Genomic DNA, 21,085 nt, shown 5'->3' with positions numbered 1-21,085 from the left:
TTCTATACAACTACTAAGACTACAAAAATATCCATTCAAGTTCATAAGGAACCTGTATGTCATTAAAATGCAAAGCCAATAAACCATTCCATCTGAGTCTGAAGAAATTTCCAAACAACGTCTCCTAAATAATTGAGCAGCTTCAGACATATTGCATCACATTACGTGGTAAAAACCAGAATTCACACATCTTTCAGCTCTGAATGAGCTGACACTTTGAAAGAGTGATAATTTCAGCCGACTTTTCTTTCCTCTCATTCGATACAATTCCTTTCGTTTTCCGCACCTAATGTCATAGCCTTGGGTCTTCAAGAACTGACTTCTATAATGTAAAAATCTTCAAAAGAAAATCCCCTAACAAACGTTCTCAGTATTCAGGTCTTACTGAAGGGGATGCTTTCTGGGTTCTAAAGGCTAGTTCCTTGGATTCTTACAGAAAGTGAATAAAACATCTCAATTTGGCAGAATTTCACATATTAACTTGAAACTTCTTATGTAACAAATGGTCTAAAAATACAGAAAGCTCATTTCAACATTTAAAATCCAGTTAGATTCCCAGAGAATGGTACTTAGCCTTTAGCGAATTTTATCATTATTTTTTGATGTGGCTCAGAAACAGAGACTCGCCTGGAAGACATAAACTAATGCGCAAGAACTAATCACTCCTTCTTTAACTTGTGTGCCACTCACTATTGTTGATGGACACAGTTTGCAAAAATCTTTGTTCCTTCACATGGGACCTGTTCGCATATTTTTGTTACTAACCAAGACTTCTGAAATATAAAAAGAGGCTCAAAAGATACGTAGCCACATTCCGGACCAACTCCCCTGTAAGTAAGTGTGCTCTAAGTCACAACCAGGGTATATCCAAATGGGTGATAACAAAACAGGGACCACTCTATGGACTGTTTGTGAAAAATAATACAGGTGGTGATACAGTCTGTCCATGATCATAAGTAAAAAAATAAATAAAGATCCTATTTTCCCCAAATACTCGCTGTTTTACACTGGAATGCATAATATAAAACAGTAACTCATTGATCACTTAAGAATGAGACTCCAATAACCATTCTAGCTGGTTAATATGCTGTTAGAGTAGATCCCAACACGTTAAATTCTTCTGACTCTCAGAGAGTCCGTTACGGCTCATTGTGTTAAAGCTGTAAACCCTAAGGGGACAGCAGCGTGCCTCCATTCCGTACCCAGCACCAGCACCCTGGGATGCAGACACATCTGACGGGACACAGCTTATCCCAGGAAGGAGCAAATTCTCACAGAACTAGCCCTGGGAGGAAAGACAGAGCATTCTGTATCTTGTCCTCAGGTCCTGCAATTTCTTTTGAAAATGCTCTAAATTAGAAACCCCACCAGGGACACTAATTGAGACAAAGGCCCAAAGGACAACACACTCCATCATGCGATCTTCATGCTTGTTCCTGAGCTTTAAAACGACTAATAAAGTTCCAAAGGTTTCTTTTCAGGATATTCCCCCCCCCCCAACATGTTTCCTAAGAGTAATACAAACCGCCTCATTTACAACCTCCAGATGCCAAATCTGTGAGAAATCACACAACACACGATCTCCCACGGCAAGACACCCATCCTTTGTTTTCTCATTGAGACCCTCAAGGCTTTAAGAACAGAACACCTGGCCAGTTCCTAGCCTGGCTGCAGTAACGCCCAGACAGCAGACTGACCACAAACACGTTCTGTGCCTGCCAGTCCCGGAGGTCTGTCTTAGTAAGTACAACCAACAAAATAAACCACTTTGAAACTCAGATATTCAACTTTAAAACACAACCAGTTTCCCTTAAAAGCCTAAGACAACAATCATCTAAATATATTTACTTTGTCAAAGAGAAACAGATCTCCGAGCTCAGGCTGTAACTCACCGCAAAACTGAACAATCCAGTTTTTCGCTTGTTTCAGTCAATATACAATCTTGCACTAAAACAACAGCTAAAAACACAAGGTGTCTAAATTATGCAATCACATTTCTCAAATTTTCCACTGAGAGAAAACCCGTCAGCTCACATCAGAAGAACAAAACATATTTACCTGTATTCCTGTCTGGTAAGATACAGCAATGCTTCTGGAGAATGCCAGGCAAAACCTGTTTCAAAACACACAAATAAGATACATCTGGTTATCACTCAGGTGGAGAAAGGTGTCTCATTAACTGTAGCAGTGTTTCTCTAATAAGGTCGCTCCGTGTCGCACAGGGTCATCACGCCCAGAACGATCTAACAAATTAAACAATTCAGAAAAATTTTGATGACACACATTTTTCATCAAAAAGGTTAATCAGGTAGGTGTGCTGATTATATATGCTGTTCCAGAATGGTAATGCAGTTCTATTTCATGGATGCCCCTAATGGGTCCTGAGAGGATCTTGAAAGCTGCACTCAGGGGACTCCTACAATGAGGCAAATGGGCCCACCAATTTTTGTGATGGCTTTTAAAATATTAGATGCAATTAGAGCCTGAAAGTGGAGAAGCATACAGCGGCAGTATACAGAGCCTGTCTTGTGGGATCCAGGCACAGATGCTTTCATCTAGGATGAGTCACAAAGAGGAATGTGGGAGAAAAGGCTCTATTTACATTCATGGTTTGGTCGTAAATGATGAAGGAAATATCTTATTTGATAAGTGAAGGGAAGGTGAAAATAACAGAAAATAGCTTTCTCCCCAGAAAACAGCAGCGTGAGGCGACGGCAAGGCACAGACTGAAAGAAGCTGCACCGAAGAGACCACGTGGGGATTTACGATTCGGTGTTCTAACTCAATCACAGTAAAAGCTGGACTTCCATCCTGAGTTTTCCACCGATGAAGCTGCAACCATTCCTCAACCCTCTGTGATTACACCCATCCAAGACTCTCAGCCCAGAAGCAGGCATTACTTATCTCGGAGCAATTACTTAGTGAAGAGAGAGGGAGAGGCAGGGAGGGAGGGAGAAGCAGGGCGGGTGGGGGGGGGGAGTTAGGCAGAGAGGGAGGAGGGAGAGGCAGGGAGAGGGAAGGGGAGAGGCAGGGAGAGGGAGGGGGGAGAGGGAGGGGGAAAGGCGGGGAGAGGGAGGGGGAAAGGCAGGGAGAGGGAGGGGGAAGGCAGGGAGGGAGGAGAGGCGGGGGGGGGAGAGGGAGGGAGGGAGGGAGGGAGAAGCAGCGCGGGTGGGGGGGCAGTTAGGCAGAGAGGGAGGAGGGAGAGGCAGGGAGGGGGGAGAGGGAGGGAGAAGCAGGGTGGGGGGGGAGTTAGGCAGAGAGGGAGGAGGGAGAGGCAGGGAGAGGGAGGGGGAGAGGGAGAGGGAAAGGCAGGGAGAGGGAGGGGGAAGGCAGGGAGGGAGGAGAGGCAGGGAGGGGGAGGAGAGGGAGGGAGAGGGAGGGAGAGAGAGGGAGAGGGAGGGAGAGGGAGGGAGAGGGAGGGAGAGGGAGGAGAGGGAGGAGAGGGAGGAGAGGGAGGAGAGGGAGGAGAGGCAGGGAAAGGGAGGAGAGGCAGGGATGGGGGGAGAGGGAGGGTGAGGGGGGAGAGGCAGGGAGAGAGGGAAGAGGGGAGAGGCAGGGGGAGGCAGGGGGCACCGAGCCCAGGGTCTGCCCTTGATCGACTTGCGATCCAGTCAAGCGCACAGCCTGTTGTAATAGGTGGAACTAACGGTCACAGAAGCTTCGCTCTGTAAGAGCATCGGCCTTCTCTTCCATGCTGCCTGCCATCCCTCCACACCAGGGAAGGAATAATTCACGCCCAAGTATCATCAGCTGCAGACAAAATGGTATTCCCAATTTCCAAGTCTAAACAAACCTAAGAGACACCACAAGTCTGTGGTTCTAGGCAGTGCAGGAACCAGTGGGAAAGACCGCAGTGGTGACAAGGGCTTCCTCAGAATCCGTGATTCCCGCCTGGGGTGGGGTTGGGGGGCCGCACGCTCCACAGGGACTGTCCACAGGTAGGAAGACCCCCTTCCAGGCCCCGATATGCCAGGGCAATCACACCCCACTGGGGTCCATCCTGTGGCATCTGTGTCAGGGAAGAAAGACCTCGAGAGCCACACAGATGTCCACAAACACACGTCAGCTTATTAGACGGGTGATTCTAAAAGCAAGCCACAGGAACTCCCATGCATAGCACCCACACACACAACTAAGCCTCAACAGGCCTCTGCACCCGACCCCGCGATTCTCCCCATTCCAGCCCCCACCCTAGACGCTGCCCCACGCGGCCTCCAACTGGCATGGCCACTTGCTCATTCCAGGGTCCCACAGAGGCAGCGCTCAGCCCACCCTGGCCACCGCAGTCTCTGTGAACAAGCCGTGTGGCTCTTCTCACGTGACCCCAAGCAAGAGAACATATGGGTCCAGAGAAATCACAAGCAGCCATAGAATCCACTTGTGACTTTGCTGAGGGCAGACCATTTGAGTTCAAAAATAGCACCCATCCCTAATCTCGACAAGCTCCTCCTCGCTATGGCCACAGGTGAGACACCGGTGCTCGTTCCCGGCAGGCGCCACAGCCTCACGTCTCTTCCTCGCCACCAGCTGGGGCTGGGCCGGGGACCCACAGTAGCCTCGCTCCCTCCCTGAAGCCTCCCCAGGAAATAGCAGAAGGGAATGAAATCACCCTGCCTGACCAACGGCACTAGTAAAGGCTCAAAGCCACTAACCTGCCCGTTGCAGGAGAGCATTTACTGCGGAGAATACCTGGGGGACACCGTGCTCTGCACCCCACAGAACACATCCATGGGCACCTGCCAACGTAATCACGAGCATGACACCCACAGCACGTGCTCTCGGAAACCGCTGCTGCCTACGTCCTCTGCGTCCTGTGTCCAGAGTCTTCCAACTGACAATCCATTCCCCGAATGTCAACTTCAAGCTTTCGCTCCTCCCTGCATCCTGACTCCTGGCGGGGCCAACCTGAGCAGGGTTTACCTAAGGCATCAGGTCAAGAGAGCCAGAGCCTCAGATCCGGTGCTGCTGACCCAATACGGCGCTGACTGGCCACACGGGCGAAGTTAAGTGAAAATATGTGAAGTCAATTAAAATTCGAAATTCTGGTCCTCGGTCGCACTGTCCACATTTCAAGTGCGAGCGTGGCTGTGGCCGCCGTATTGAATGGCGCAGACCTCAGATATGTGCGTCATCTTTCAGAAGAAAACAAGGTCTGGAGGCAACATCCTGTGTCAACTACATTCATATTTAAAAATAAAATTTCTCAGGGGTGCTGTTTCGTCCTCGCCCCTTCTCCCTCCATCCAGGCAGAAGCCTCTCCATCCCCGTGTGGTCACGAGAAGCTGGATGTGGACTCAACGAGCCACGTGAGCTGGAGGCCCTCACAGCCTTACTTCCTACGGCCCAGGTAACGAGCTAGTGCCCTTTACATCTGCAAACTAACACCGTGCAGCGCAACGTGCTCCACGGGGCACGTGAGCCTCAGACACGTTCTGCAGCGCGGGGAGCACGGGGTACACCAAGCTGCTCAGGCCCCTCTTCCCGGCCGATAACTGTTGGCCAAGAGCTGCAGGCAGGTCCCGACAAGAAGCCGTGTCCGTGGCTCTCACGAAATGAGACAGCCAGGCTTCCGTGTCACAGCCAGGACCACGGATCTGCACACGGATTTACACGTGGTCCCCGCTTCCCATCCAGGACCACGGATCTGCACACGGATCTGCACACGGCCCCCACGTCACTGCCAGGCCCGCGGAGCTGCACATGTCTGACAGGCTTTCTCTCCTATGCCTCCCTCCCAAGGGGAGCTGAGCAGCAGTGACCAGCTTAGGCACCTGCTGCAAGGCACACGGCCACACAGAGGCTGGCCCCCGGCCCCACGCTTGCCCTGGGGCCCGGCATACCTCCCGTGTGCTCAGTCGAGCCCCGTGCCCGTGGCGGCCCCTCGCAGCAGCTGGCCGGGGAGGCGGCTGCCCCACACGCACCATGACCGTCAGCTCGCATCTCCAAAGAAAACACGTTCAGGGCGGCTGTGGGGATGAAGGGAGTTTGCACGCACTCCCACACTGGAGGGCGGACTGGAAGAGGGGGTTCACAGACGGAGACGTCCCTATTCCTAGTGATACAGGCCCCTGTTACTCCCTCAGGGCACAGGCACGTGCGCAGGGCAAGCCTCCGCCACCAGCAGCCTCGACGGTCACATGTGAGTGGGGCAGGGGTGCGTCATCACACTCTGCCTGCATCAGCGTGATGCAGGGGGCTGTAAGCACAGCCCCCCCCCCCCAGCCCTGCACTCACCCCTGTTTCCGGGCTGGAGGAGGAGCTCGGGAGGCCTGTGCACACGCAGCACCCGCCATCCGCGATGCTATGCCGAGCTCCTGGAATGCGTGCAGGCAGATGGTATGTAGGGGGTGCCCACCACACCGCGAGGAGGGGCAAGGGCACGTTGGGAGGCAGTGGCCACGTTCACGGCCTTGACTGTGGGGATGGTGTGTGTCCACATCCCAACGCCTCAAACTGGAGTTTTCGTGTATCAATTATAGCACAACAAAGCTCTGGAAAAGATCTTGTTCCCAATCTTCAATAAATCTCTCCTATGCCTTTAAACACACAGGTGCACGGACACACCCAGAATCTACACTTCTACTGAGCTCCCAAGCGACACTGATGCTCCCTGGACAGGAAACACACTCGGCGAACTGAGCCAGCCCAGCATGCAGCTTATGCTGCGTAAACACAGCAACACATTCAATTAACCCATCCCTTCGACACACACAGACATGACTTTAAGTCGGAAGAGTGGCTGAGATAAAAACTCACACACAAGAACCGAGTGTCTGAGCACGTACGGAAAGGATTTCAACAGGTGCCTGACAGATAAGGAGCAGAAAGGGGCGTCGGGGGGGGGGGGGCTCAGTCGGTTAAGCATCTGACTCGTGATCTCAGCTCACATCAAGATCTCACAGTTTGTGGGTTCGAGCCCTGCACTGGGCTCCATGCTGACAGCTCAGATTCTTGGGATTCTCTCTCTCCCTCTCTCTCAAAATTAACAAATAAACTTTAAAAAAAAAAGATAAGGAGCAGAAGGAGGAGAGCCATAAATCTAGGGTCTGACTGTCCGAGAGTTCTCGGCAAGGACTCAGCACCAGAAGTTTGGGGCTCAGAAGCACATTGTGTCTCCAGGGAGGGCACAAGCAGCCACGCCGGAGTGTGTCGTGCCCAGGCCCCCCTCCCACACCCAGAGACATGAACCAGAGGGAGCAAAAAGCACATGGGTGCTGGGGAGCGATCCCGGGGCTGCACAGAAGCGAGACACAAAGCTGGCACGCCCAACGGTTCTGCCTCCCACCTGCTTCACCTTCTTCCAGAAGGAGAACCCTGGCCTGTCACCTGCCCCACCCCTGTCCTCCCCAAGCAGGAGACCAGAATATTCTCCTCTGAAAAATGAAAAAGGCCAAGAGAAACTACCTATTAACGTAGGCTTTCCAATTAAAACTGGCTTGCCACCAGATCTGTGTGGAAAATTCCACCAGCCAATAAGCCCCATTTACTCACCAAAAACCAACTCCACATAAATGTTTAATGTCTTGCACTTAATGAAAACTCACAGCTGAGGATTATCATGCATTTAAAGAAACCCCCCACTCTGACAGTGACTAAGAAAAACAAAATCAGAGGAAACAGAAGCATTACCAAAACGAGAGAACATTTTAAGATAATGATAATTAACATTGCAGAAAGACGGAGGAGAGATTTTGTCCATGACCCAAGGACAGGATGCTATTCTTATAAAAGGGAAATCTACAGAACAAGAAACAGCTTTTGGAAATTTAAAAAGAAAACAAAAATGAATATAAAATCTTAAAAAATAGTTGAAAAAACAAATTCAAGGAAGTCTCCCAGAAGGTTTAGAGAAAAATTATATAAAGAGGGGAAAAAAGGAGAGAACAGAGGTTATGTGGCCATCCCGGGGGCACACCATTCTGGCCAGTGGGAGGTCCAGAGTGAAAGGCCACGAAACAATACACAGCATCACACAGACGGTCATGATCCACAGGTCTGAACGACGTAATTTCGGACTCAACAGGCCCACTGAGCTCCTGGCACAGCCAGCACAACGTGACGAGCCTAAGATTCACCATCATGAAAATCCAGAACAAACAGTCCCAAACTCAACCAAAATACTAAATACTGGAAGCTAGAATATGCAGAAACGGTGTTTTAGAAATTCCAAGGGAGAAACAGAAGACAGCATGAGACAAGCAAGGCATAAAATGGGTCACTTTCTAAAATGACCCCACAGGACCTGTGGCAGCAGCAGACAGAGAGCCCGAGAGGCCACCCCCCCACCCCCGGGGAGGCTAGGGCCACGCTCAGGTGGAGGGTCCCCACGTGACACCCGGCCATGGCCCCAGGGAAGGAGGGAGTGCGGAGGACGGATGCAGGCTGAACACACAGGAAAGAAAGATAAAAATGTTAAGACAGTAAAGAATAAGGCAATTAACAAACAATAAAAGACGTTACCAAAAAAAGAGGTGTGATCCTATAAACGGAATGTGATCGAAGTACTGACCATCGATTTACCCAAAAATCAGGACAGAAGGGACACTGAGCACAGGGGGAGGGGCCGGAGAGGCCCCATCTTCCACACACGCCAGCGGGGCACTCGGAGGGGACAGGGGTCTCCAGGCAGCAGGACAGGGCGGGGCCGCTTTCACACACCTCCTAAAACCACTTCACTTTTTATAGTGTGTACATGTAGGATTCACGTGATAATTAAAACTCACATAAAATAACGTACGGCCAGTCTGCACAATGATTTTTACAATTATAGGAGAGCAGTATTAAATTGTCCTGAAGGATGTTTATTCGTTTAATGTTTATTTATTTTGAGAGAGAGAGAGAGAGAGAGAGAGAGAGAGAGAATAAGTGGGGGCGGGGCAGAGAGAGGGAGAGAGAGAATCCTAAGCAGGCTCCACACCGTCAGCACAGAGCCCAACCTGGGGCTCAAACTCACAAACCGTAAGAGCATGCATGACCTGAGCCGAAATCAAGAGTTGGACGCTCAACCAACTGAGCCACCCAAGCGCCTGCCCCTGTCCTTAAGGGTATTCAAAATGACAAAAATGACCAAAATACCTATTTGGAATTAAAGTGCTTCCACACATTTTTATAGCTTTCTCATCATAAGTCAGACACACGTGAACTCAGTCGTTACCTCATACAAAACCCACATCCAGCAAACCCGGATAAGGCAAACGCTAGGAGAAAGAACAAAACAGGAGCACGGTCTGGCCCAATCCAGAGTCACTTCACGATAAAATGTTTACGAAGGGCTGTAAGAAAAGGCTTACGAAGGCTATAAGCACTCAGGTCAAGTGCTTCTATTTAAACACAGTAATCACGGCAGCATGGTATCAGTGAAAGAACGGACAGACCAGTGGAACATAAGCACAGACAACTCATCTCTGGCAAAGGGACCCCAGCAACACAGCGGAGCAGACGGGTGGTCTTCACAACAAAGGCGGCCACGCGCAAAATGGTGAATCCAGACACAGAACTTGCAGCCTTCACAAAAAACAGCGCGAAGTGGATCACAGGTTAAACGTGAAGGACAAAACTATAAATCCCCTAGTGCATAGCACAGAAGAAAACCCTAGACGCACTTCCTCAGGGAGACGCCCTTTTAGGTACAACACCCCAGGCACGAGCCATGAAAGAAAGAATTAGTAAGCTGCACCTGATGAAAACTACAATCTTCTGCTCTGTGAAAGGCACTGTCTAGAGAAGACACAAGTCACAGGCTGGAGAAAATACCTGCATAAGACACACCTCATAAAGGACTACTATCCAAAATGTGCGCAGAACACCCAACGAGAAAACAGACAACTCAAGCCGTGGGCCAAAGACCTTGACTGACGGCAAAGAGGCACGTGAGAAGACATGCCACATCCCGTGTCATCAGGGAAACGCAAATTCAGACAAGGAGACGCCACCCACACCTGTGAGGACAGCCCAAACCCGGAGCACTGAGCACGCCAAGCGCTGGCGAACGAGGACACGGAGCGACGGAAGCTGTCCCTCTCCCTCCGCAGGGGACGCAGGATGGCTGTTTCTAGGGGACAGGGGGTGGCTGTTTATACAGGATGCGGGGTGGCTGTTTCTAGGGGACCCAGGGTGGTTGTTTCTAGGAGACCCAGGGTGGCTGTTTCTAGGGGATGCAGGGTGGCTGTTTCTAGGGGATGCAGGGTGGCTGTTTCTAGGGGACCCAGGGTGGCTGTTTTTAGGGGACCCAGGGTGGCTGTTTCTACAGGACGCAGGATGGCTGTTTCTAGGGGACAGGGGGTGGCTGTTTATACAGGATGTGGGATGGCTGTTTCTAGGGGACCCAGGGTGGCTGTTTCTAGGAGACCCAGGGTGGCTGTTTCTAGGGGATGCAGGGTGGCTGTTTCTACAGGACACAGGATGGCTGTTTCTAGGGGACAGGGGGTGGCTGTTTATACAGGACGTGGGATGGCTGTTTCTAGGGGACCCAGGGTGGCTGTTTCTAGGAGACCCAGGGTGGCTGTTTCTAGGGGATGCAGGGTGGCTGTTTCTACAGGACGCAGGATGGCTGTTTCTAGGGGACAGGGGGTGGCTGTTTATACAGGATGTGGGATGGCTGTTTCTAGGGGACCCAGGGTGGCTGTTTCTAGGAGACCCAGGGTGGCTGTTTCTAGGGGATGCAGGGTGGCTGTTTCTACAGGACACAGGATGGCTGTTTCTAGGGGACAGGGGGTGGCTGTTTATACAGGACGTGGGATGGCTGTTTCTAGGGGACCCAGGGTGGCTGTTTCTAGGAGACCCAGGGTGGCTGTTTCTAGGGGATGCAGGGTGGCTGTTTCTACAGGACGCAGGATGGCTGTTTCTAGGGGACAGGGGGTGGCTGTTTATACAGGACGTGGGATGGCTGTTTCTAGGGGACCCAGGGTGGCTGTTTCTAGGGGACGCAGGGTGGCTGTTTCTAGGGGATGCAGGGTGGCTCTTTCTACAGGACGCAGGATGGCTGTTTCTAGGGGACAGGGGGTGGCTGTTTGTACAGGACGCGGGATGGCTGTTTCTAGGGGACCCAGGGTGGCTGTTTCTAGGGGACCCAGGGTGGCTGTTTCTACAGGACACAGGATGGCTGTTTCTAGGGGATGCAGGGTGGCTGTTTCTTACAGAACTAACCACACTCTTGACGTACAATTCAGAAATCCTGCTCCTTGATATTTCCCAAAGCAGTTGAAAACTCACGTGCACGCAAATGCCTGTACGCAGAAGTTTACAGCAGCTTTATCATAATTGCCCAAACTCGGAAGCCCCTCAGCAGATGAATGGATAAAATGGTCCATCCAGACAATACAACATCGTTCAGCATGAAAAAGAGGTGAGCTATCCAACCATGAAAGCATGCAGGAACCTTAATGCGCATCGCTCAGGGAAAGAAGCCGATCTGGAAAGACTACTTCCTGTGTGATTCCAGCTCCAGGACGTCCTGGAAAAGGCAAAACTACGGACACAGTGAGAAGACGAGAGGCTGGCTGCCAGGGGTTGTGGGAGGAGGGAGGACGAACAGGTGGAGCACAGAGGGGCTCGGGGCAGTGAGACTAGGCTGGGTGACACCGTAAGGATGGACACAAGTCACCGCACATTTCCGCAAACCCACAGGATGCATGACACCAAGAGGGACCCCGGTGTAGACTGTGGACTCTGGGCGACGGCGACATCATTAGGTGTGACAGATGCACCGTCTGGTGAGGGTGCTGGGGGAGGGGAGGGTGGGAGAATGCTCATCGATGCTGGAAACTGGAAACTGGCTTGTATTTCACACAAAATGCAAGCACGTCCAGGGGACTGTAGGGACTTCACCACACAGTGAACATGAGCCTCCTGCAGGTGCCCCACCTGCCCGCTGAGGGCGTGGGGAGGGCAGGCTCTCTGGCTCTGTGCCCACGGCTGGGCCTCCTTGGACCCTCCCTCCCTCCACCAAGGGACTGTTCTGTCGGCAGAACGGCTGTCATCTGTCACACACAGGAGACCCGGGGTGACCGCACGCCTCTCCTGGGAGGCGGGTGCATCTGTGCTGGTAGAAGCATTACCACAGAGCACGGGCCGCACAGACAACAGCCCCCAGAGACACTGCACACGCAGGGTTCGTGCGTGCACATCATGCTGTGTACTGGAAAGATGGATGTCAACACAAGGATTAAAACTCAACCCGCCAGACGGAGTTAATAGCCCCTCTTCACTGCTGTGGTGTTCCAAACAACAAAACCGCACTGAACGTTCCTTACGAACCACAAAGCATCACCTCCGTGGCAACAGACACACAGCTCAGGGCGTCCGTACAAAGTGAGGTCAACGGTCCCCTCCTCTCGGTCGGGTGGCTGGGGCGACAGCTGAGAAACCCATGTGGGGGCTGCCCCTGCTGACCCACAGCAGCCCTCAAACCCCGTCCTGGGAGCTCATCCAGACGGGCCCTTGCAGGAAGGAGCCCGTCACGGTTCTGATGTGAATAAGCAAACCCCTTGACACCACTGGACATGACCACGCGATGAGAACCTCAAAATAAAAAGCCGTTCTCAACGCTGTAGTGCAAGCCTCTCACTGAGGCCGAACAAGGTGCTGCCTGTGATTTCAGGGGGAAACAGGGAAAACCCCAAAGTCACCTAGCTGCAGGGACCTCTCGCTGAAATGGCACTGGATGGGCAGAGGCCACACGACCAGACCCACGGGCGGGTCAAGTTCCACACGGCTGTCCTCATCGGTGATCCGCCCGATGTCGCCGCACTGGCACCTAACACCCTGGAGATGGAGAGGCCACGACTCCAAGCCCAACGTCACCCCCAAGTGAGGCAACGGGGGAACCACACACTGCAGCTGGTGAGCTCCCCACCGCCGCCAGCTCAGGGGGCCTGCGGGGCGCCCAGCACATCCACAAACTGAGGGGCGATGTTCGAGGCCGAGAACCACGTACTGAGCGAGCTGTGTAGAGTGTTTCCAACGATAACAACCACTTCTGAGTGCACGACGTAGGCCACTGCCCAGCCTTACGAGAGCTGTTCTTTGAAACAGGCCAGCAGGGAGCCAGCCTCTGCACCCTCAGCAAACAGCCGGCTGAGAGGCACACGTCAGCACACCCCCCACGTTCGAGAACGAGACCAAGTAGAGCAACAGGCCTGCAGGACGGCTGTGGCCAGAAACGCCGTCTTCGCTCCTCGACGCCCTCAAACCCCTTCCTCTGGGCTGATCATGGCCGTCAGACTGCACGCACGGCCCACCGCGTGCCCCCCGGCTGGAGATGCCCACCCTGCTGGCTCCGTGCCGGCCACGGTTAACCTCGTGCGTCCCGAGGCGTCCTTGACCGGCCTCAGGGTGCCGAGACGAAACCCCGTTTCTGGGCACGTCTGAGGGTTTCCAGAGCACAGACCGCCTGCCCCAGCAGACCCGGCACCAGACCGGCAGCGTGGCGGTATAGTTCAGTCCCCTCGGGGCCTGAGCAGGACCAAAGGGGAGGAGGAAGGAGCTGCCCCCGCTTCTCCGCCTCAGGGCGGGAGCCGGCACCACAGTGTGCCTGCTGCCCTCACCCTGGGAGATGAGCCGGCAGCTCCCTGGTTCTCGGAGCCCCTGGGCCTCCAGCCTGCGGACGCAGCCTCCGTGATGCGTGAGCCACTTCCTCACGACAAACGTCCTGCCAGAGAGACACAGAGAGGGGGACAGACGGACACACCCGTGAGCCCTGCGGCTCTGTGGCCCTGGAGCACCCTGGCTGAAGCCAGAGACCAGCACCAGCCTCCTCGGCATCTGGAGGCCCAGAGCAGAGGTCCTCGGCCACGAAGCCTGGCGCAAACCTCCCGCGGGGCAGCCCGCGGAGACAGGACATCGTAGGGCCCTGGAGTGGGCCCAGCCCCTGCGTGCCGTCAACACCAGCAGGTGACCACGGGAGCACCGGGGTGAGGGACCGCCCCAGCGGTTCTCGGAGAGGTTTTCCTCAACCAAAGATCTCGTGCTGCACCCCCGTGTCTGCACGGCCCAGCCCGGCTCGCAGCGCAGTGGGGCTGCGTGCAGGGGGCCCTGGCGAATGCCCGGGACCACCCTGTGAGGACATCCTCTCGGGCTCTCCCCATGATGGACGGGGACACAGGGGAGGCAGGGGAGGGGCCAAGCCACCACGACAGGGGTGTGTGCTCTTGAGCACATGTGGCTTCCGAATTGTTCCCCAATTCTCACTGGGCGACCCTGAGCATCTGCCAGAGCAATGCCAGCTCCTGAGTCCTCATTACTGTGGGGTGGGGTCCCCCCCCCGGGGAGAAGGACGGGGTCCCAGTTACTGCGGGGCGGGGTCCCCCCAGGAGGGAAGGATGGGGTCCCAGTTACTATGGGCTGGGGGCCCCTGGGAAGGACGAGGGGTGAGGGCTGCCTGGGGAGGACGGGGTCCTAGTTACTGTGGGCTGGGGGCCCCCCAGGGGGAAGGACGGGGTTCTAGTTACTGTGGGGCGGGGCCCCCCGGGAAGGACGGGGTCCCACTTACTGTGGTGTGGGGACCCCCCCAGGAAGGACCGGGTGCAGGGGAGAGGCCCTGTTATGGGAACAGGCAGGCAGGCAGCCATGTGGAGGGTAGAAGCAGTGAGACAGGGTGTCAGGGTCAAGCCCTAAAGCCAGGGAAGCCAATGGACTTACATTCTGCTCAACAAGAAAGTCGGGGGGGGGGGGGGGGGGGCGGGGAACTGGAGGGCTGGCCCCACACTGGGAGAGACCCTCACCAACCACCCCGGCCCTGCTCTCCCTCAGGCATGCACTCCACTCAAACTTCTAGAAGCTTCCCTCAGTGCTGCTGTCAGGAGAGGCCGACCTCGGGATGGGGGTGCCTCCTCATACCGTCCCCTGAGTCCATCCTTGGTCTGCAGTGAGGACCTCGAGCCCCTCATGCTGCCCCACCCCAACGGCTGGCACAGAACAAACGCCTGTGATCTGGAAAGGTGACCCCACGCTCACGGGGTGTTCACAGGGTCCTGAGGATTTAGAAAACTAAACCCCCTCAGGACAGCCTGCCTTTCGGGTCTCGTGAAGGAGTCAAACACCTCATTTCTGAAAGTCAAACAATATACTTGTATCCTGTAGACGGGGTTGGGGGGGGGGGCACGCCTGGAACCAAGAAGTGCCAGCACACACACTGCACAAATTGTACCCGTTACAGACAGAAAAGGGCCAAGAAAAGTTGCAGATATTTCCATTCTTATAGAAGAGACCATTTAACTTAATTTTACAGAACAGTTATCTGAGTTTTAAAATAGCAGAAATTGGCATGTAATGAGTTTAGACTGGCTGTTTCACAACGCTGGCCCACACACTTGTTAGTCTAAGTTTCAGGAACTATTGATTGACAAAGTTAAGAACTCAGGAACTAATTAGGAGCTTACAGTCCTATGGACAGCTTTGAAAAGGCGTAACAACTTAAATTACGAGAACAGACATCATTTCTCACTTTTTGTAAACAAATCATCGGAAAAGCAAAGAGTGACTTAAATCACGGGTCATCCAGCCTCACCACCAACGGGCTGTCCCTCCTGACTGCAGGGTGAGGGGTCCCGGAGACTTCAGTCCACAGAGGTGAAGGGACGTGGGGGCCAGCGATGACCCACAAACACTGGCACTTTAAAGAGCTCTGTTATTCGCACAGAAACGCTGGTAATTGTGTCAAGTATGTTCTCTGAAAGTTCAAGAACGGTCAACGCTTAACGCTATAAAATAAGCACCTTACCCAACACCCCACTCCTGCCATGTGCGCCCCCCGGAGATGTGAGTGGAGCACTGAGGGTCCACGCCAAGACCCCACAGAAACGCTTGGTTCCACGTCACCTGTGAACCTTCCCCTAACCGAGCCTCCGTCTGAACTCATGCCCTCTGACAGCACAGGAGGGCCCCCGCCTTGGCTTCCGGCTCCTTCCCAGTCTCCTGTGCCGAATCCTCACCTCGCCTCTCAGCTCTGGGTGCCTAGGACACGGCTTTTCTCCATCACCACCCGGGCCCTGGTCCAGAATCCCCGAGCCCTGCACACTCCCTTCCCTGGATCTCAGGGCCACACGTACAACTGCCCACTTGTTACCACTCACACGTCCGGTGGGATCCCAAAATTAACATGTCCCCCTAACAAACGACCTCACTTCTTGTAAACAAATCATCGGACCACATGCATCCATGCGTGACCACATCTCTGCAAATGGTGCCAGCACACTGTCCCCGGCGGGGGCCTCAGACCTCTCTTGGAAGCCTGCATCAGACTCAGGCAGGGTCTCACGCCCCCCCACTCCTGCCCCGGCCGTGCTACCACTGGCCGGATGAGTCCAGCATCCTCCTGACTGGCCTGCCTGCTTCCGCTCTTGTGGCCCCAAAACTGGTCTTCACACACAAACCAGTCCGACCTTCTAAGCCAGTCTGGATGTCATCGTTGGCCCAGAACACTGATGCATCCTCAGAACACTTGGTCCCTAAATGCCCCAAAGCCCCCAGAGCTCTGTGGCAGGAGCTACTGATCTCAGCCCCCTCAAGAGCCCCGGCCGCTCGGGCCCCTTGCTGCTCTCCCACCTGCCAAGCATCCCCCAGGGCCTTTGCCCGTGCTGCCCTCTGCTGGCAAGCTCCCCTCCAGGACGTCCTCACCGAGGGCTCCCTCCAGATTGCCTGCAAGGCGCCTCCAGCCTTCTCAAGGTCGTTTCTCCGCACCCGCTCCTCCGCTCTCCCCACACTGGGCTCCCTCGTAGTTTACACGGCCTGGTGCTACCTCCTGCTTCTGTGCGCTCTCCCCCTGCCCCGCTACAGCAGGAGCTCTGTGCAGGCAGGACGGTCTGTCAGGGGGCCGTGCTGTGGCCCCAGGGCCCAGAGCCGGGCTCGACGTGGGCCCTGAGTCAGTGTCTGTTGAGGTACTCGGTACAGTGACACATGCGAGAGCGGTCATCAGCCTCAGACCACTGACCCTAACAAACAGGTGCAGGGGTCTGCGTCCGAGTTGTGGGGTCCCAGGACACCAAGGGCTCCTTCCCTGCTGCTCCCAGCTGGGCCCACGAGGCGGGACTGCCCCCCGGATGAATACAGGGCATGGCAGCTGCAAGCAAACCCGTGGATATCAGGATGCACAAATCCAACAGCACTCACTGTCCGGGCCTCAGGCCACATGCTCGCCTGTCGCGCTCTGATTCCATATCCGTGGCGATCTCAGGAAACCTGCCACGATTCCCCCACTTTAGAGTGAACTGAGGAATGGAGATGTCATGGGACTGCTGGCCGTTTCACAGCTCAGATGGACCCTTCGGGCTTCAGAAACAGAACTTCCACCACTGTGGCGTGAGCTGACCTGGCCTGGTGACTGCCTGTCAAATGCCCACTCACAACCGTGGCTTCAGAACCCTGCACAGAACGTGCAAATGCCCTGGTTGTGCCGTAGCGGCAACCAGTCCCCCGGTGCCTGGGTGGCAGACACACAGATGAAGCTCGCTGACTGCGTCCATTTCAGGGGGGACACACGGAGACCACTGTCCGGAGCCCACGGCCACGGGGTGGGGGCAAGCAGTCACGCACTGGCTCCTCAGGGTCACCACAAGGAACGCAGCGCCTCCACTGGCATCTCTTAGGTACAAAGTGCAGTCCCACGGCCACCCCTGTGATGAGAAGCACATGTGGGCAGGAGGCAAGAATCACTTAGCACCGCAACCACGCCATCCACCACGCCACCTACCACGCCACTGACCATACCATCCCTCGTGCCACCCACCACGCCATTGACCACGCCACCCACCACACCAATGACCACACCATCCATCATGCCACGCACCATGCCATTGACCACACCATCCACCACGCCATTGACCACGCCACCCACACCACTGACCACACCATCCATCACACCACCCACCACGCCATCCACCACGTCACCTACCACGCCACTGACCACATCATCCACCACACCACCCACCATGCCATTGACCACACCATCCATCACACCACCACCATGCCATCCACCACACAACCCACCATGCCATTGACCACGCCACCCACACCACTGACCACACCATCCATCACACCACCACCATGCCATCCACCACACAACCCACCACGCCATTGACCATGCCACCTACCACACCACTGACCACAACACCATCCACCACGCCACCTACCATGCCACTGACCACACCGTCCCTCATGCCACCCACCATGCCATTGACCACGCCACCCACCACACCACTGACCACAACATCCATCACGCCACCCACCATGCCATTGACCACACCATCCACCACACCACCCACCACAGCACTGACCACACCATCCATCACGCCACCCACGACGTCATCCACCATGCCATCAACTGACAGCCAAATCTCCAGCACAGCAGTCAGGGAAGCTTCAGGGCAGCATTATACAAGCAGGTGGGATCCTCTATGACTTAGTACATGATGAGGGGAACCCCACCTTCCAGGAGCGGTGGACCCCCGGGCAGGTGAGGAGGCGGGCCACAACCTGGCCCCCGCTGAGGCCCCTGGGGAGGGACGCAGGGGACATGGCGCTGTGTCACTCACAAGCTGTCCCAGAACTGGAGCACCTCGCACAGAGGGGACTCGATACACATTCTCCCCAAAGACAGATAGAAATGAGCGCAGAGACAGACACACAGACAGGCGGGCAGGTGCTCGGCCACGACCACAGCGTCCCCCCTTCGAGGGCTGAATCCACCCAGGAGACTCCTGCCGCAACTCCCCGGGGCCCTGAGGCCACGTCAGCCCGTCTTCACCCAAGACCGTGGGGCCATGGCCTCGAGCAGTCCTCTCCTCTCACATTCCTCCTGCTTCTCTGCTGTAGACAAGGGCGCATACTGGTTCCATCCATTTAATTAAATTTAATTAAATTTATTTGCAGTGTAAGAAAATTTGAGTGCACTGAGCACATGTAACTAAGATAAATCACAAATGCCTGTTCATTTAATCGATCATCTCGGCATGGTTAAGACTCATGAAACAATTCTTCTTCAGGATTATTCCAGTTTTTCTTCCTGTCTACTGAACGGAAAACGACGTTGTCGTAGTTGGGAGTCTCTGGAGAAACGCTGCACCTAGATAACAGGACACACACGTACACACGTGCACGCGTGTGGACACACGTGCGGACACATTTCAGCCCCTCTCTGCACAGGAACACACCTGCTGGCTGCCGTGAGCACAGCCATGCAGGACCCAAGTCCCTGCTTCCGCCAGGAGGCGTGTATACTTAGTGAAATTCTGGCCCCGGTGGTGGCGCTTTTCTTACCTCTCTGGACCTCCACATGGCTGCAGGACTTTGCATTCCCACCAGCAGGACACAAGGTGCCCCTTTTCCCTGTGCCCTTGCCCGCATCTGCTGTTCTCTGGGTTCTGACAGCAGCCAGCCGGGCGGCCGTGAGACCGCCTGCGGCAGGGCTCGTGAACAAGTGCGCATGCGCTACCACGTGCGTGCGCGCCGCTCCCCAGACCACCAGGGGCCAGGGCTCTGCTCTCCACCCCGGGCGGGCGCGATGCTCCCCAGACCTTCTGGAGGCCAGGCTCTCCGGAATGTGCCCTCCCCATACCCACCCCGTGCTGCACCCTCCCCCACGTTTCCGCGGGCCTTCCCGGCTCCTCGTGGATGGCAGCCGCGTAGCACCTGGCGTATCATGTGTTGTGGACGCTCCCAGGCTCACAGCAACCGCCACGTGCGCCCTGAATGGTCTTCTTCCAAGGTCAACCCTATGCCTGCTTGCACACGGACTCACACGCACAGAGAGGCCCCGTGTGCACCCTGCGCAGGCCTCCCACGCCCGCGTCTGGCATAACAGCAAAGGGCTGCCCTGTGGAAGCTTTCCACCCACGGCCACCCAGGAGCACAGTCATGGGCGAGCGGGGCCGGGCCTGTGGATTCTCTGTCCCGCCTGGGAGCACAGTCACCAGGAAGCAGAGAGCACCCATGGGTTCTCTGTCCTGCCCAGGAGCACAGTCACCAGGAAGCAGAGAGCACCCGTGGGTTCTCTGTCCCGCCCGGGAGCACAGTTATGGGCGAGCAGGGGGCGCCCATGGGTTCTCTGTCCTGCCCAGGAGCACAGTCACCAGAAGCAGAGAGCACCCGTGGGTTCTCTGTCCCGCCCAGGAGCACGGTCACCAGGAAGCAAGGAGCACGGTCACCAGGAAGCAAGGAGCACCTGTGGGTTCTCTGTCCTGCCCGGGAGCACGGTCTTGGGCGAGCAGGGGGCACCTGTGAGTTCTCTGTCCTGCAGGCACCAACCAAAGGCAACACTGGGTATAACCCTATGCAGCCTGACCTTTTGGACATTCAGTTCCTCAGCCCTACCCAGTGACCTTTCTTCACTTTCCTATTGAAATACTGTTCCAAATTAAGTTTGAATAGAACACCCTCCTTGACTCCTTCATGCCACAAACGCCCCGTTCACCTTCAACTTTCAAAGGCTGTCACCTGCCAGCAGTGCCTCACACCATGCCTGGTGACAGGTGCAGCCCCCACGGACGGGGTCATGTCCTTCTCACAAATCTGCCCCAGAGCATATGATGGGAGGAGTAAGGCAGACACCCCCATGCCTGCCCCCGGAAGTGCACCACGGGGCCGGTGGGCTGCAGACCCACAGAACCCCAGGTACAACAGTGGGAGGGGGGCAGATGCCAGCAGAGAAGCGTCGGCTTCGAGGGCTCTGCAGAGCTGAACGAACAGCGGGTTTTTAGGCACAAAGTCTGAGGGGACAGGCCGAGCGGTAGGGGCTCCAGAGTCCATGGCAAGGCCGGGGCAGACCTGGTGGAGCAGGCAGGAAAGAGCGGTCATGTGCTCACAAGCAGGGGACAGGGTGAGGGGAAGCCCTGAAAACCCGAGACCACAACCACATGTGACCTGGGAACAGGCACCTAGGGAGACAGGGGGTGTGGGCAGGGCGGGAGCGCAGGGAACCACATGTGACCTAGGAACAAGGACCAGAGAGTTAGGGGGTATGGGCAGGGTGGGAAGGTCCCGCCCAGTCACATCGCTCTGTGCTCTCGGTGTGGAACACACGCCGTGGGCTGAGTGAGGCAGCAAGGTAGGGACAGAGCACAGGACACAGGAACACACGATCTTAAACAGAGCT

At 55.3% G+C, this 21,085-nt stretch overlaps 1 protein-coding gene across 7 annotated transcripts in view; it reads right to left on the bottom strand.

Annotated features, from left to right (window-relative positions):
• The window catches only part of DLGAP2 (DLG associated protein 2), a 783,073-nt gene that overhangs the window by 602,697 nt on the left and 159,291 nt on the right, over positions 1–21,085 (bottom strand). For 6 of the 7 annotated variants that reach the window (XM_042982841.1, XM_042982842.1, XM_042982836.1 and 3 more), the window contains exon 3: positions 2,059–2,113. In XM_042982841.1, coding sequence (XP_042838775.1) covers positions 2,059–2,113 — 55 coding nt within the window. Of the gene's footprint in view, positions 1–2,058; positions 2,114–19,251; positions 19,367–21,085 lie in introns of those variants that run through there. The other variant, XM_042982839.1, reaches the window with a different exon arrangement.

This window comes from Panthera tigris, chromosome B1, assembly GCF_018350195.1.
Source record: "Panthera tigris isolate Pti1 chromosome B1, P.tigris_Pti1_mat1.1, whole genome shotgun sequence".
Lineage (NCBI taxonomy): Eukaryota > Metazoa > Chordata > Mammalia > Carnivora > Felidae > Panthera > Panthera tigris.
The sequence above is the reverse complement of the archived record's forward strand: the minus strand, read 5'-3'. Positions and strand labels throughout refer to the sequence as shown.